This window comes from Ciconia boyciana, chromosome 2 (genome assembly GCF_034638445.1).
Source record: "Ciconia boyciana chromosome 2, ASM3463844v1, whole genome shotgun sequence".
Lineage (NCBI taxonomy): Eukaryota > Metazoa > Chordata > Aves > Ciconiiformes > Ciconiidae > Ciconia > Ciconia boyciana.
The window spans coordinates 168,076,248-168,091,291 of record NC_132935.1 but is presented as its reverse complement, the minus strand read 5'-3'; the positions used below and the strand labels follow the sequence as shown (position 1 = coordinate 168,091,291).

At 44.3% G+C, this 15,044-nt stretch overlaps 1 protein-coding gene across 4 annotated transcripts in view; it reads left to right on the top strand.

Annotated features, from left to right (window-relative positions):
• The window catches only part of SCAP (SREBF chaperone), a 66,652-nt gene that overhangs the window by 29,156 nt on the left and 22,452 nt on the right, over positions 1-15,044 (top strand). For 3 of the 4 annotated variants that reach the window (XM_072854917.1, XM_072854916.1, XM_072854915.1), the window contains 6 exons: positions 4,528-4,657; positions 6,459-6,616; positions 10,068-10,288; positions 11,911-12,016; positions 12,985-13,157; positions 13,864-13,990. In XM_072854917.1, coding sequence (XP_072711018.1) covers positions 4,528-4,657; positions 6,459-6,616; positions 10,068-10,288; positions 11,911-12,016; positions 12,985-13,157; positions 13,864-13,990 — 915 coding nt within the window. Of the gene's footprint in view, positions 1-4,526; positions 4,658-5,991; positions 6,258-6,458; positions 6,617-10,067; positions 10,289-11,910; positions 12,017-12,984; positions 13,158-13,863; positions 13,991-15,044 lie in introns of those variants that run through there. The other variant, XM_072854918.1, reaches the window with a different exon arrangement.

Here is a 15,044-nt window from a genome sequence, read left to right as displayed (position 1 = left end):
TACTCTTTCCTCCATTGCATTTGCATGTACTTTCAAATTTTTTGGACAATTTTGAAAATCCTAACATGAAAAATAAAACCCAACAAAACCAAAATCTTGGTAATTCAAAAATGCCATTAAGGAGCTGTGTCCAGTATTTTGGGAGGTGGCTTGTGCTTCAGGATGGGAGTGGTTTGCTTCTTCCCTTCTACAGAAAATTGAACTTTTTCTTTGACAACAGAAAAACCAAATACGGGATTCTCGGTGATCTCCCTATTAGCTGTCATGTCTTGCATCTTTCTCTGAGGCCTCACATAACCCTGTGCCAGCTGGAAGCTGTGTGCAAATTGCCATGGTTTAGATGAATGTTCCTCCTTCCCAACTTCTTGGGTAGCTTCCATAGCTAAAGCCAAGGCTGCTGTGAACAGCCAGTACATATCTAGGAGGAAATTGTTCTATAGTAGAGGAGTTGACATGCATCTCCACTCTGCTCTAGCAACAGGCATGTTTCTTGTCGATGAAGTGGTTTTATTCAGATGGAAATATACTAGTGGCTGAGGAGGAACACAGTGGAGCAACTGAGAACCATCTCCAGTGGCTAGTTTTTTTTTTAATGTAGAAATACTCTTTTTTTTTTTTTCCAAGTTTCTGTGGTATGTAAGCTGGCATGTTAAAGCCTTCCTTTGTGGCCTCAAGCACAGAAAGGGCATAACAGAATCCAGAATTGCTTGATGTGACATGCTCAATACTGGCAAAACATCTGTGATTTCAGCCAGGTTGTTGTTTTGCAGACAGCTGTGGAAATTCAGGTCCTTCATCTTCTCAGTTGTTCTCCTGTCCCTCTACTGCAAGTTGCTGCTCCCACAGCTCTGCCAGCAGTTCATGTTAACCCCCTAATCCACGAACAGGGGCAAGGTGTGTTTAACATTGCTGTCAGTGACCTGGCTGAAGGAGCAGAGCGCACGCTCACCAAGTTTGTAGATCATGCCAGATGTGGGAGAGCAGTCAGGATGGTGGAGAGCACGGTTGCCATTCAGAGGCGCTTTGGCAGGTTGGGAAGATGGACTGGCAGGAGCCTCGGGAAGCTCAGCAAAGGCAAAAAGGCAAATGCAGAGTCCTGTGCCTGGGATGGAGTAAGCCGCTGGAGCAGGACAGGCTGGAAAGCAGCTTTGGAGCAGAGGACGAGTTGGATGGGAGTCAGGCATCAGAAAGGCCAACTGCATCCTCCCTCCCAAGGAAGGGAGTCTTCCCTCTGTTTGGCCTTTGTGAAACCACAGTCTTGCGTCCAGTCTGGGGAAGGCATTGACGTACTGGAGCACGTCCAGCAGAGCTATCGGAGTGAGGAGCTGTAGCATATAATGGAGGAGGAGAGGCTGAGGAGACTGAGTGTCTTCAGCCCGAAGTAGTGATCTTACTGCTGGCCTACAGCTACTTGTAGGGAGGGTGTAGAGAAGGTAGAGGCAGATTCTTCTCAGAGTATTTAGTGGAAGGACAAGAGGCAGTGGACAGATGGGAAATTCTGAATAGATCCAAGGGAAAAGGTGTTCATTATGAGGGCAACGAAATGCTAGAATAGGTGCCTGGAGAAGCTGTGGGACCTCAGTCCTTGGAGATACGCAAACCCAGACTGGACATGGCTCTGAGCAACCTGCTGCTGTTGGCCCTGGTTTGAGCAGGAGTTTGCACTGGAGACCTCCAGAGATCCCTTCCACACAGGGGGTCTGTGACAATGGGGGTCACAGCTCAAAGCAGGGCTAACCCCAAATTTAGGCTTGGAGCCTTGTCTGGTTGACTTTTGAATATCTCCAATGATGGAGAGTCCACAGCTACTCTGGTCCCTTTTCCAGGGTTTGACTGCTCTCATTGCGAAGTGTTTTCTCCTTAGGTCTATTTGGAATTTCCCTTGCTGCAGCTTGTGTCCTTTCCCTGTAGTCTCCTGAGACAAGTCTGGGGTCATCTTCACTACAACCACTAATTAATTAGCTGAATACTACATTTTAGATTCCCTCCTCAGTCTCCTCCAGGCTGGATGGGTCCAGTTAACCCAGTATCTCCTTTTGCACCACGTTCTCCTGCCACATCACCATTTTGGTGGTCTCTACTGGACTAGCTGTGGTAGCACAGGCTGGTGAGGCTGGCAGGCACCTCTGGAGGTCATCTGGTCCAGCCCCCTGCTCACGCTGGGTTTAGGGGTGCTATACTGAACGTGCAGAATGAGGAAGGGTGGCTACTTGTTCCCCAGGCTAGATGTGGGCAACTGGGACGATGCGGGCATCTTCCTGGGAGGCGGCAATTTATTGCTTCTGTAAGCTGAGCTCAACACACCCACTGAAATCACTTTCATCTGTGGCTACAGAAAAGAGTTTTGCCTACCTAGCAACTAGTAAAAGGGCAAAATCCTTCTATCCCAGCGGGTCTTCGGAAGTGAAAAAAAATCCATTACACCTCTGCCAGGATTTGGGGCATTTTTGCTTTGAAAGATGGCAAGAATTGAAAGAGTTTTCAGGGTAGGATTGTGTGCAGGGCTAGCGGAATCTTGCTAAACTAGGAAAAAGTATTTGTGAAATGTTCAGCATCCCGAAGAGCTCAGTGTTTCCGTCACCCTTTGCTTGGGGCCATAGCTGTGACCTCTGGCAGTGATCAGGTCTTCACCACTGACTGCGGAGATGCAACCATTAGCTGCATTGCTCTCAGCATTTCCCACAGCTTCTGGATATCGAGGCTTCCTCATCAGGTGCAGCACTGGGCGCTGCTTGTTTTGGTGTATCTGACGATAGCCTGGCCCTAGAGATGAAGCTTCAAGATCACTTTTGAAGCCTGAGCTGCTCCACTGGTGCTTGTGAGGCAAAACCAGCGTGTCCCCTTGTGACTTCTGCAACGCGCTGGCTGTTTAGATTTTTGTGCCTCTAAATGAGTTAAGTTCTATTAAAGATTATTCTTCTGACTCCTTAAAACTGAAGGGTGATTGCACAGGGAAATCCACCTCTGGAGAAGCGTGTAGTGTGACTCTAAAGTGTTTTCCTTAGATTTCTGGACTTACTCAGGCATCAACATCAAAGTCCTTTAGTGAAAAAATCATTCTTCCTCGGTCACCTGTTCAACTCATTCTGCTTTGTTTATCACATATACTCGATTTTATCATTTTAATTTATGTCTGTCGCAGCCTCAGTCAGACGCAGGATGATTGCTGTATGTATCTCCCCCAGGCTTGTGTTTTCAGCAGATCATTTGTGACAGGCAGGTGCTACGTGTCGTTTGGAAGGACTAAAACTGATTGCTGCTTGTGAGAGAAAAGAGGCTGTGCTGTGTCTCCTGATTGTGGCTTTTGTTGAGCATTTGCACCTCTGATGTATTACGACATGATTTTATTCTTTCTTTTTCTCTTCCCTTCCGCTGCACAATGAAATGATAATAATTAGATGTTGTGGTTTTGTCAGACTAAGAAAATAGCAAATCCAACAAGCTTTGCTTCTGATTTCATTGTTCTTCTTCAGCCTTTTGTTGTGCAGTCTGAAGCCTTGTCTTTAGCTGCTGCTTGTCCCCTCCTTGGCCTTTGCTGTTTCAGGCTAATCCCTAACGAAGTGGGCAGACTATTGCATGAAAACAATCCCAAGGCCTTTATATTTATTCTGGCAATATTGCAAGAAAAGTTCAGCTATAAAGGGGAAATATGTCAGAAATTTAAGGCCTGATAGATTGTTGCGCATCAGACAACAAAAAGACAGAAGTTATATTGTCAGCAAGCTCAGGGAACTCAGGTCTGGTTCATTTTGGTGCTGACAATTCCCACTTGTTGGCATCTCTGTAACAGCAGTCTTGCTTTTTCCACCAGTTCAGTTCTGATACAATTTTCATCACTTTTGAGAACCTCTGGAGCTAAAAACACTATTCTAAACGCCCTGAAACCTCAGTTTCTCAACTTTCAAATAGCTTGAAGTCTTTGTTGTGGGATAGCTGCTACAGTCATCTGAAGATTGTAGTAGCAAAGGAGCAAGAAGGTAAATATTTCGTGGCTGTTTTGGTGTCTCATTGCTGCTATTAAAAGCCCTTTGAGGACCAGTGAAGTTAATGACAAATATTGGAAATAGTTTAAATCTTAATAAGGAAAATTAGGTGATTAGTATAGGGTTTGGGTCAGGAAAGCAGCCACCTGAATACAATGAATGTCTCATTTTTGTGCGGGCTACGGAATAGTTGAGACATGGCTGTACTTAATGTTTTTAGCACTGCTAACTTTCAGGTGGTGGAGAGTAATTCAGGTGAGGTCCTGCAAGAACTTCGCTTCTTTTTCTCCCAGGATTTTTGGTTATCCCTTTCCAAGGGAGAAAGACCAATTATCTCTTGTGCTGGGGAAACACATCAAACAGTTTGTATGAGAGCTAAAGCCCTCTTGTATTGCAGCTGTGTGTCCTGTCCTGCAGAGGTTGCATTTAGCTGGAGCGGGCTTATTTTTCATCACCCATTCATTTTTTGAGCTCTTCTTGGAGAATGCCTAAAAGCCTACTTAAAACCAAAGTGCAGTGTTTCTTGCTTATGTCTTAATCATAGTTACCCGCTGCTGAAGCTGCCGCTGCCTGGAACAGGACCTGTGGAGTACAGCACCCCCGTGAAGGATTACTCTCCACCTTCTCCAGACTCGGGTCTGCAGCAAGGGGATCTCAGCGAGCGTCCTGACTGGGTGAGTCCTGCACTGGAGGTAGCTGGGGGGGTGTGTGTGGGGGAGATGAGATGGTGAAACATCCCCTCTCTGTTACCTGCACTTTACTGTAATCAACGGAAAATATTTCTGGTGAGGTGTTGGGTTGTGTAACTGCTAAGTTTAGGCTGTATTTGTCTTGTGTTAGTCTTACTCTCTCAGAAAAACGGATGCTAGGCATTTGCAAGACTTAAAAGTTTTGAAATGCTGTTTAAGAGCCCATTTTTCAAGGATAACTTCACCTAAGGCAAGTAGTACACTTTTAAAAGCATTATTAGGTGTTAAACAAGTTTAATGATGGGTTCTGGCATAACAGGCCCCAATTTCCTAATGTCATATGAAGGCATGCAGTTTCCCTAGAGCAGCAGGACAAGCCTCCTGCTGACACACACCGCTTCACATACCTGCCCTCGGCCTCCTCTGAAGGGTGAGAATCGGAATTAGTCAGCCTTTCCTGCTGTAACTGTCTGTGGAGATGCTACCTGTAATTACGATGGTGGTTTTGGTGTTGTCAACCTCTCTCTGAAGGGATCTGGATTCTGGCTATCAACCAGCTTATCCTTCAAAGATCACTAACTAGCTGTCAGAATGGAAATGTCTGTCTGGCCTGGAGGTGGAAGACAGACTGTCCAGCTCCTCAGCACTTGCCATTTTCTCTCCTTTGGCTTTAAAATACTGCATCTAGCAGAGTTTTTTCTGATGGTGTAGGTAGTCTAGGCTTCATCTCCAAGACATAGACTTTTTTCTTAAGGTCACAATCAAGAGTTTTTCATTCGAATTAGAATTTAGGCAGACAGAGATTCCAGCTGTGGAGCTAGCTACTACAGCGTGGTCTAGGGGGTGCAGGGATGCTTGAAGAACCTGGTGAATTGGGTATAAGTTAAAGGTGGGTTTGATTGTGTTTTGTTTTTTTTTTTAATTGGCTGGTATGTATCATGCAGGTAAACTAGACTTATAACCCTATGTTAAGGGTAAAGAATTAACTTTTCTTTTGCATGAACAAACTGGAACCCTGATGCTTTCCAAGAAGGCTGATAGCCTGGTCCAGGACATCAGGAAGCAATTCTAAAGTCATCCTTCATAACCTGCATTGTTCTTTTTCATTCCAGGGTCTCTCTTAAGTAGAAGTTACGTATTGGATTAATGCTTTTGATGGCTCCAGCTCTCTACTCTCTCCATGTGTGCTCTTTTCACTGTGATTGAAATAATTTGCTGCCTTCTACACTCCCTGGTGCCACTGGGGGCTTTTTGCACTATGCTATTAACTCGGGCTGCTGGTGGCTGATTAAATCTTCCCTTCTGCTTTTGTTGCCTAGTTCAGCTAATAGAGCACAAAAGTTCTGGCTGCCATGGCATGTCACGCTGCAGTCCCCAGAGCAGGGTCAGCAGCCTGGGCACAGAGACCGGGAAGATTTAAATGGCACACAGCAGAATCAGCACAGGCTGGGGGAACTGCAGCATTGTGAGACGCATCTGCGACAGGCAGCGAGTCCCTGCTCCTGCCTTTCGTTCCGGTACCAAATTCAGCAAGAGCTGGGAGCCTCTGCCTCACAAAGAAGTGCAACAGACTGATGCCAAAATGGTCAGTGGCATTTTGCCTCTTTGAGAAACAGACTCTTTTTGTTCTTGCTAGGTTAGTACTGTCATGTTTCACCTCTAATTCGGGAAAGGAAATATAGTCTGGCAAACCCCTTCCTGAAAGGTTGCCAAGCTGTGGTCTAATTCTGCTAAGCAGCTTCCCACTCACCGTGTGTTTTCATTCTCCCTCTGGTTTTCCCCACAGTATGTTGGTGCTCCTGTGGCCTACATTCAGCAGATCTTTGTGAAAGCTACTGTCTCCCCATGGCAGAAGAACTTCCTTGCTGTTGATGTATTTCGTTCACCACTGTCCCGTGTCTTCCAGCTAGTGGAGGAGATTAGAAACCATGCCCTGAGAGACAGGTAATTACTGCTTATTAAAGTTTGTGGAGAAGGCAGACTGGCCCACTGTTGTATACACCCATCTGCTAAATTACTGCCTCGTGAGTCTGATTATTAGCTTTGAATTTGTAAGATTCTCAAAATTAAAAGAAAATGGGAGATCACTGCTAACAAGTGACATCATATCCATCCTGTGCATAGAGCAGTTTAGCTTTTGTGCTAGAGAACTTGCCTGTCCTCTAGTCACTGATGATTGTCAGGAACCTTCCAGTCAGAGTCTGAGGCGGAGGGGTCTGTAAGGGTCCTCCAAGGTTATACGTGTTACAGCAGATAGCAGTGTCATGTAATCCCTTTGTAAGCATGCAAACTTCCTATTAAAGCAAGTTCATTTGACCCCACCATGCCTATTGTGAAGCTCTTCTAGAATTTCAGATGGTCAGGAACCTTCTCCTGTCTTTCCACTTCGGCTATATTTAGGACCAGTTTATACCTGCTTGGTTTTGTCCTGATACAGCCTTTGTACAAAAATAGCTTTCCTCTGCTTCCAGATATTTACAGGGAGAACTCATACCCGCCACCCCAAATCCTTGTTTGTTAAGCTAAACATATGAAACTCTTGGCTTACTCTGGTAAGACGGCTCTGTATTCAGTTTGTCATCCTGGTTGCTCCTCTTGGCACTGTTGTTAGTGTATCATTCCCGAATGTGGGAGATTAGAATGGTACACGGTATTCTCAGAGAAGTCTCATTTGTGCGTTATTTTCCATGGAAATGCCTTTCCTGGAATATAGTGAGATTGCAGGTCCCTTTTTCATGGTCAGTCACATCAATTTTACACATTATTAAGTGATTGATTAACTTCCCCATGTCCCCCTCTGTCATTTCCAGCTGATGAGCTCCCACCTTATAGCAGAAACTTTTTTTAGTCCCCAGGTGCATGGTCTTGCACTTTGTGCTGTTAACAGAATGGGGTTTAAATTTATTCCAGCCATTGCATCACCCGTTTCAGATACTCTGTTCCTTTTCTGTATTAACGGTGTTTCTTTATTTTGTGTCATTGGCAGATGTCCCTATATCTTATTCCAAGATTATTAATAAAAATATATAATAATCCTGGTTCTCTGAACTGTCTGTGAGAAATTCCTCTTTGTTTTCCTCAATACTGGTGGTTCCCCTTTCAGCAGCCCTATGACCATCTTCCTGTTAACCTAGTTCTTTACTGCATCACAATTTTTGTGCTAACTTCTGGTGAGAATAATGATGCTGAGAACAGGCCAAGTGTGGTGAAAAATGGTGGGATTAGAGTCTTTGATCATCTGCTAGCTTTTCAGCCAGGAGCTTTCTTCATTCTTTGTCCTCTAGCTCACATGCATAGGGAAGATTTACTGCTTGTTCATACTTCCTTCATTGCTTCATTTTTGAAAGCGTCCACTTTACTACTCTACCTGGTGATTTGTCCTTTTTTTTAGACCATTCCTTACAAGCTAGCTGTCTGCTCTCTCTGTGATAATTTTTTAGAAATGCCATTTATGCTGTTAAATATGTTGCTCTTTCCTACCAACTCACAAAGCCTTGGCACTGACATTCTTTCTGTGTTTCAGTTCATCTCCTCCTTTATCATATGTGTAACTTCAGATAGTAATCTGTATATAGTTGCCAGTTACCAGTTAGAAACAACTTGCTCCCAGGATGTGTGTTGTCTTCTTATTATCTCCCCTTGGTGTTGCCCTTGATGAACAGTGATGCAGCGTGGAAGCAAAATTAAACTTACATAGCAACCGGGAGGAAAAGGCTGGATAGTTGGTTTAGGCATCTAGACCTGAACCTTGGGGTAAAGGCTCCCATTTTGGTGACAGCCTCAGGTATTTCAGGAAACATCTAACTTTGAGATAAATTCTGAAATTACCTCGGAAGTCATTGTGAAGTTCCTTGCTGTCAGTTGCTTTTGTCAGTATCAAAGTTAAGTGCAGCTGATTTTCTTAATATGAAAAAAGCATTATTTTATACTAAAGTGGTACAGAAGGAGCTGAAGATTATTGACAACTGGATAAGAAACACAAAGTGATTATATTTTCATTGGTGGTAAGATCGCTGAATCTTTGAGCAGTCATCATTTGTAAAAAGTCAGAAGTGACCTGAAATTTGTAGTTTGCTCCAGGTCATGTGTTTTGGTATCACTCTCTGCATCCACAACATACTGGTAGGGACATTGGCTGTGCGCGTTTGCTTCACAAATAAGAACGTACATAGGCTTAGCTGCGATATAAACTGTCATCACTGTTATGTTTCAGAGCTAGCTAAAGCTGAAATACAAAACAAAAGTCTTACTCTTCTGGGAGCTATTATCGGAGGCATCACTGCATCGTTCCTTTAGATAGTCTTTCAGAAAGCTTCTGTTCCTATAAACACAGTATTTTCAAGCATATTTTCTAGTATTTTCTTTTGGTAGCTGTGACCCTTCTAGGTAGCTTGCCATATAGTGACAGAATGTACATTCTGGAGGGAGTGTTCACAAAGACGTAACTCATGAGTTGGTTTCCATGTTTTCATTTAAACTCCTCTAGAGAAGGCATTTTACAATAGGACCCTAACTGATTTGTCTTCTGGGGCCACTTTCTCTGTGATCTGTGAGACTGGAGCCAGGGAAGACTGGTCTCTTGTATCTTAACTTAGCCTTTCTTAAATATACCCTTCCTGTGCAAATCCCACCAGTTGCCCATATCATGTTAAGGGAATTGTTCTCTTCTGGACCAGCAGCTCTTCCTTGTCTAGCCAAATAGCGAGCTGACAGGTTTTGCCACTAAACCTTCACAGTCATATCCTCTTGTAAGCCCAAGTTGAGTCTTGCTTGAATTACTAGTTGATAAGGATTATGTAACTGTGTTAAAATGAAGCTTGGGAACAAACACAAGTTCCATTTCATACCAGTTACACCTCTGTTAATTTCTGAGCCTGTAAGGCATTTTCTTTTCCATAGAATGCAGAGGAATTCTGAAAACATTTTGCACAGTTGCAGGTATTGAATCCTTTGTACATTTTAGAGCACTCTGTACACCTTAAATAACCCACTTCAGGAAGGCTAATAAAGGTACCTGTAAAATGTCCCATTGCGTATGTGGAAAGAAGTGTGCGGAGGACTTTAAGGTCTTTGAAGAATTCCAGGGAGACAGTTTCTCTGTAGACTGGAGGCATCTTAAATGTGGAACTGAAAATTGTGGCACCTAGGATGGGTGAAGAGTGAAAGCTCTGTGGCCAGACAGTACGCAGAGAAATGATGATGGGGTTCTGGAGTCTGTACGCCCATTACAGTGAGATCCTGGTCTATGGCCCGAGGCTCTTGATCCTCAGTTATGAAGAACAGGAGCAGTAATGTGGTGACGCAGGTCCTTCGGGTATTCATCTCGGCAGCTTTGCCTGTTGTTTGTGAGAGTTGCAACATACATGCCGGTGTCTAACCTTTGTTTGCGTTTCAGTTCTGGTGTCAAAAGCTTGGAGGAAGTTTGCCTTCAGGTAACAGATCTTCTGCCTGGCCTCAAGAAGCTGCGGAATCTGCTCCCCGAACACGGCTGTCTGTTACTGTCTCCAGGGAACTTCTGGCAGAATGACCGAGAGCGATTCAATGCTGATCCAGATATCATCAAAACCATCTACCAGCATGAACCAAAGACATTACAAACATCAGCTACTCTCAAAGGTAAGAGGCTGAAGTGCCAAAGAAGCTGTGAGAAATGCCTACAGCTTGCATCGCAGTTTTGTCCTTGGTATCTCCAACATCTCGATTGCCAATATTACCAAATCGGGTGGCATTTTGTTACTCACAGAGTCTGGAATGAAACTACCAAATATATGTCATCTCTCATTTTATATCTGTATTTGAATTCAGTTCTGTATTTGTGGAAGGTGAATTATTCCACTCGGTCAGACTCCTTTCTGTAGGTGTAAAAATAGCAGGTAACTTGTCTGAGTCTTTTTGTTCTTCGTACTCTACATATGCTCTAGCCTATCTTTTTTCCCCTCACGCTCTTGTCTGTCATACTCAAAGGCTGTCTCATTGTCACAGATAAATGAACATTCATCCTGCTCCCTCTTGTGCGTTCACTGAGAGTTGCTTGCATATACCCTGGGTTGACACTGGATATCATAAAAGTATTTTTCTTTCTTAATTAAAAAAGTAAGTCTGACTGTGTCTGGGATCGTATTGTTTAGTGGTTCCAAAAGGCCAGAGGAAATGCTGTTCCTTTGCTTTCAAAGGAACTTTGTAGGTGTCAGGAGGCCTATAGTATGACCAGTCTGCACAGGGGTTTTGTAACCCTCAAGTGAGTTTGTTTTAAAGGTTATTTTTTGAGCATCCAGAGTGTGTCCACACTGTGTGGTTTGGAGCACATGGAGCCTCCCTTTGAGCGCTCATTCACAAACAAGGTAGAGGTCTGCAATATCCTGGGAATTCCTGAGAACAGTGGTAGTGTTCATCATGATGCAGAATTTTTTTAAGTCTGCATTTTAGCGCATAAGATTAACAGAAGAGACATTAAATGGTCCTTTGCAATGCAAAGTCTTCCTGAAACCTCTGGTTCAAATCACGCACCAACATGCACAAAAACAAGCGTCCAAGGATTTCTTTGGCTGCATCCTTAAAGATAACGTCTGTCTCCTCTGTGAAGAACAAATTGGGTGCCCACGTGACGTGCCTGTACGCTAACACACACACAGCATGGGGAGCAAACAGGAGGAATTAGAGGTGTGTGCAGTTGGAGGTGTGTGCAACCTCATCCAGCTCACAGAGATGACGTGGGGTAGCTCGCAGTACTGGAGTGCTGCTGTGGGTAGACCCAGGCTCTTCAGGAAGGACAGGCCGGGAGGGGAGGAGTTGTCCTTTGTGTGAGCGAGCAGCGGGAACGCGTAGAGCTTTGCTGAGGAATGAGTGATGAGCTAGGTGAGAGTTTATAGGTTAGGATTAGAGGGCAGACCTTGTCTGCTACAGACTGCCCGGTCAGGAAGAAGATGAGGACAGACAATGTCTCCACAGGAAGGAAGATTTTTCTTGTGTTTAAAGGGAATTTCCCATGTTTTAATTTGTGCCCGTTGCCTCTTGTCCTGTCACTGGACACCACTGAGAAGAGACGCTCCATCTTCTTTACTCCCCTGCACCAGGTATGTATCCCCATCGATAAGGTCTCACCGGAGCTCTGAGAAAGCGCTTCCTATAAGAACAGTAGTTCTCATTCGACATTCTTCACAATGAACACCTCTTGTATCCCATCTTTTTTGTTTATTTTGTTGTTATCCTAATGTTTCGTTCATACTGCGTTTTTGCAGATCTGTTGTTTGGACTCCCTGGGAAGTACAGCGGGGTGAACCTCTATAATAGGAAGCGAGTGGTATCATACACTGTCACACTGGGTCTCCAGCGATATGATTCCAGGTAAGGAGCTTTAGCTGTGCTATTTCTATGTTAGGGAACCCTTGTTCAATTCTTGGCAAGTGTGCTGTTTACTCTGATTATTGTTACATTTTTCTTTAATCTCCATTTTCTTGTGTTTTAGAGTATTTTAGGATCTTCTGAATGTGCTATAGAAAAACAGCGTGCTGGTTTTGGGAGAAAACTTGCTGTGTTTTAAGGAAATAAAATACTATCAATTCTCAGTTTCTCTTTAAAAAAAGTACATATAATACCCAAAGCTGCCAATGCGAGTTTCTCTGATGATGGCTTCATCTGCACACGGAGCTGTCATTGTTGCAGCCAAGGCCCAGTAGGTCTGTTTTGACCCAGTTTCTGGTGCATAGAGTGGTTTGCTTTCCAGTAAGCACTAATTCAGCTGGTACCAACTGTGAAACCCCTTCGGCAGTGTTGGCAAAGCTGGCTTGGATTGAGTGGACCTGAGGACTAAACGCTCTGCTCAGTGCTGCACAGAATTCCCCAAGGAATGCCTAGGACAGAATTGGCCCCACAGTAGTCGAAACTTGCTCTGCTGCCGCCCATGCAAGAACACTTCAGCCTCAAGGACTGTCACGTAGCACCTTTCATCAGCCGTACTTATGTAAAATTCAGGGGATGTTGGAGATTACAGCATGTTCTGTTCCCCAGGGCCAAGATTTTGGATGATGAGCCCTTGCTTTAAATGATTTTGCTGAGTCTTCAGAGCTATCTTTGAATCTTCATAGAAAGCAAGGTCTGTGAGATTGCCACAGTACGGATATGACAAATGTAGTTTGGGCCACAGAGGAACAGACTTAGGAGCCAGGCCTAGAGAGAACCATGCTTTGTAACTCTGTGTGAATCTGTGGAGCTTCTTCCGACTTGATCTATACCCACTGAGCTCCTCCTTGGAATTGTGTGCTGGTTGCTGGGTACAGTGTAAGTGACGTCCTCCTGCTTGCTTTTCATCTCAGGTTCCTCAGCAGCCTCCGCTCTCGCCTCAAGCTGCTGCATCCCAGCCCTAACTGCACGCTGCGAGAGGAGAACATCGTTCACGTCCACTTCAAGGAAGAGATTGGCATTGCTGAGCTGATACCCCTCGTCACCACCTACATTATACTCTTCGCTTACATCTACTTCTCCACACGTAGGTTTGTGGGGTGGAGAGCCTTGAGGGGAGAGCAAGCTAATAAGCCACCTGTGCACCTGCCAGCTGAATATATGTAAGGGATCAGTGGTGCGGTGCCCTTTGCCTGGCTACAGATAAGAGACTCCTGTCCATAGCACTGCAGTTCCCTCCTGTTTCAGCAGGAAAGGTGGTGTTGACATTTTACCCTGAACTGTCATGTAGAAAATTAGTAGTCCTGTTTATCTGATTTCTGCTAATTTGTCCCTCTTAGCCAGTGTGGTGTTACTCCTTGTGATATCTTCTGAGGTGTTTTCTGTCTTAGGCAGCTTTAAATGCCATAGTAATGGCATTTTTTCCAGTTTAGAGAGACTAATTCATTGTCAGACAGTCCAAATACATGTTCTGAGCTGGTGGTTTTAGACCTTACTAGCCATATTTAAGTTCCTTTTTTCATGCCTCAACAGTGCTCTACTGGAACTAGTTGGAGCTGCAAGCCACGCATTATCCTCTGTCCCACCCTTGTTACAGTACCTCTTACATACTGGGAGGGTCTGGGAGCTGGGAGCTGCATTTCAGACATTGAGACTGACCTACCATTACTCCTGGGTTGCAGGATATTCAGCTACCTGCTGAAATAAGTCAGGATGAGGATCCCTTCTTGATTTTTTATTAATATGTCGTTTTCTTTTGCTTGGTAACTGAGACTTTGCATCCTGTTTTTCAGGGAAGATTGACATGGTGAAATCGAAATGGGGTCTGGCACTGGCAGCGGTCGTGACGGTGCTCAGCTCTCTGCTCATGTCCGTTGGGCTGTGCACGCTGTTTGGTTTGACACCTACTCTTAATGGAGGGTATGTTTCCAGCACCAAACCTCTTCCTAAAGAAGGGTAGATGGAGGTGAAATCATTTGAAAACAGCTGGTTATGCTTAATCTTTAAGAGCTAGTATTTTTCAAATAAGCTTATGTGATATTACTTTACACGCTGCTGTGCAAAATTATCATCATTATTATGTATAATTATCAAAATTATATCGTTATCAACCCTCCTGGGCTGAAGGGCTATGTGTTTCTCTGCTGGCCAGCAAATGGACCTGACAGGGTCCCAGTCTTCCTGGAGATGCCTTATTGCTTAGCAGTTGGCTCTTTCTGCCTAAAGCAGAAGGAGTTGTTGGGACAATGTCTTATTCATAAACTTGATTTCCTGGCAGCTAAGTAAGCTCTCGCATACCTTCCTCCTGCAGTGACTTGTTGTAGCATCCAAAAGGGCTTGTTACCTTTTCTCTGGCTGACGGAGCTTCATTACATTTTGCTTAGAAAAATCTTTAAAGGTGGCAGAAGTGACCTGTGGTATTTGTGCCTGGGAGGCTACCTGGGTAAATTTGCACCCCCCACTGATAGTTGTCAGCTCTTCTTTTAACTGGGGTTCCTGTGCATGTTAGAGTTGGCATTTGGGACTTTGTGTCGAGCTGAAAACCCCTGAGAAAGCTCTAACTGGCACCTCACCTACCTGAGTTCTACACACTCTTCATTTCTCATTAATTAAAGTTCAGTTCAGAATCTTTCTTTGGATTTTCAGATCCCTTTCCTAAGTGGTTAAGGAAATACCCATCATTTTTCTTCCCGTCTCCTCCTCGCAGCTCTACACCGCAGGAACAACGAAAAGTCTGACCCATGAGGGAGACTCCCCAATGCTGGTAATAGTTTACCAGGAGCCAGACCTGGATGGAGGAATTCCTCTCCTAGAGGCCTAAAAGAGCTATGAATACTTGACTTCAGAAACTGAAATATTTGTTGTTTCTGGTTTTACTGCCCTGGTGCCTAGGAACCTTAATTATGGATCAAGACCACATTATTCTGTGGGCTGTTCAAATAAAACAGATATCCACTGGGAGTTTATCATTTTA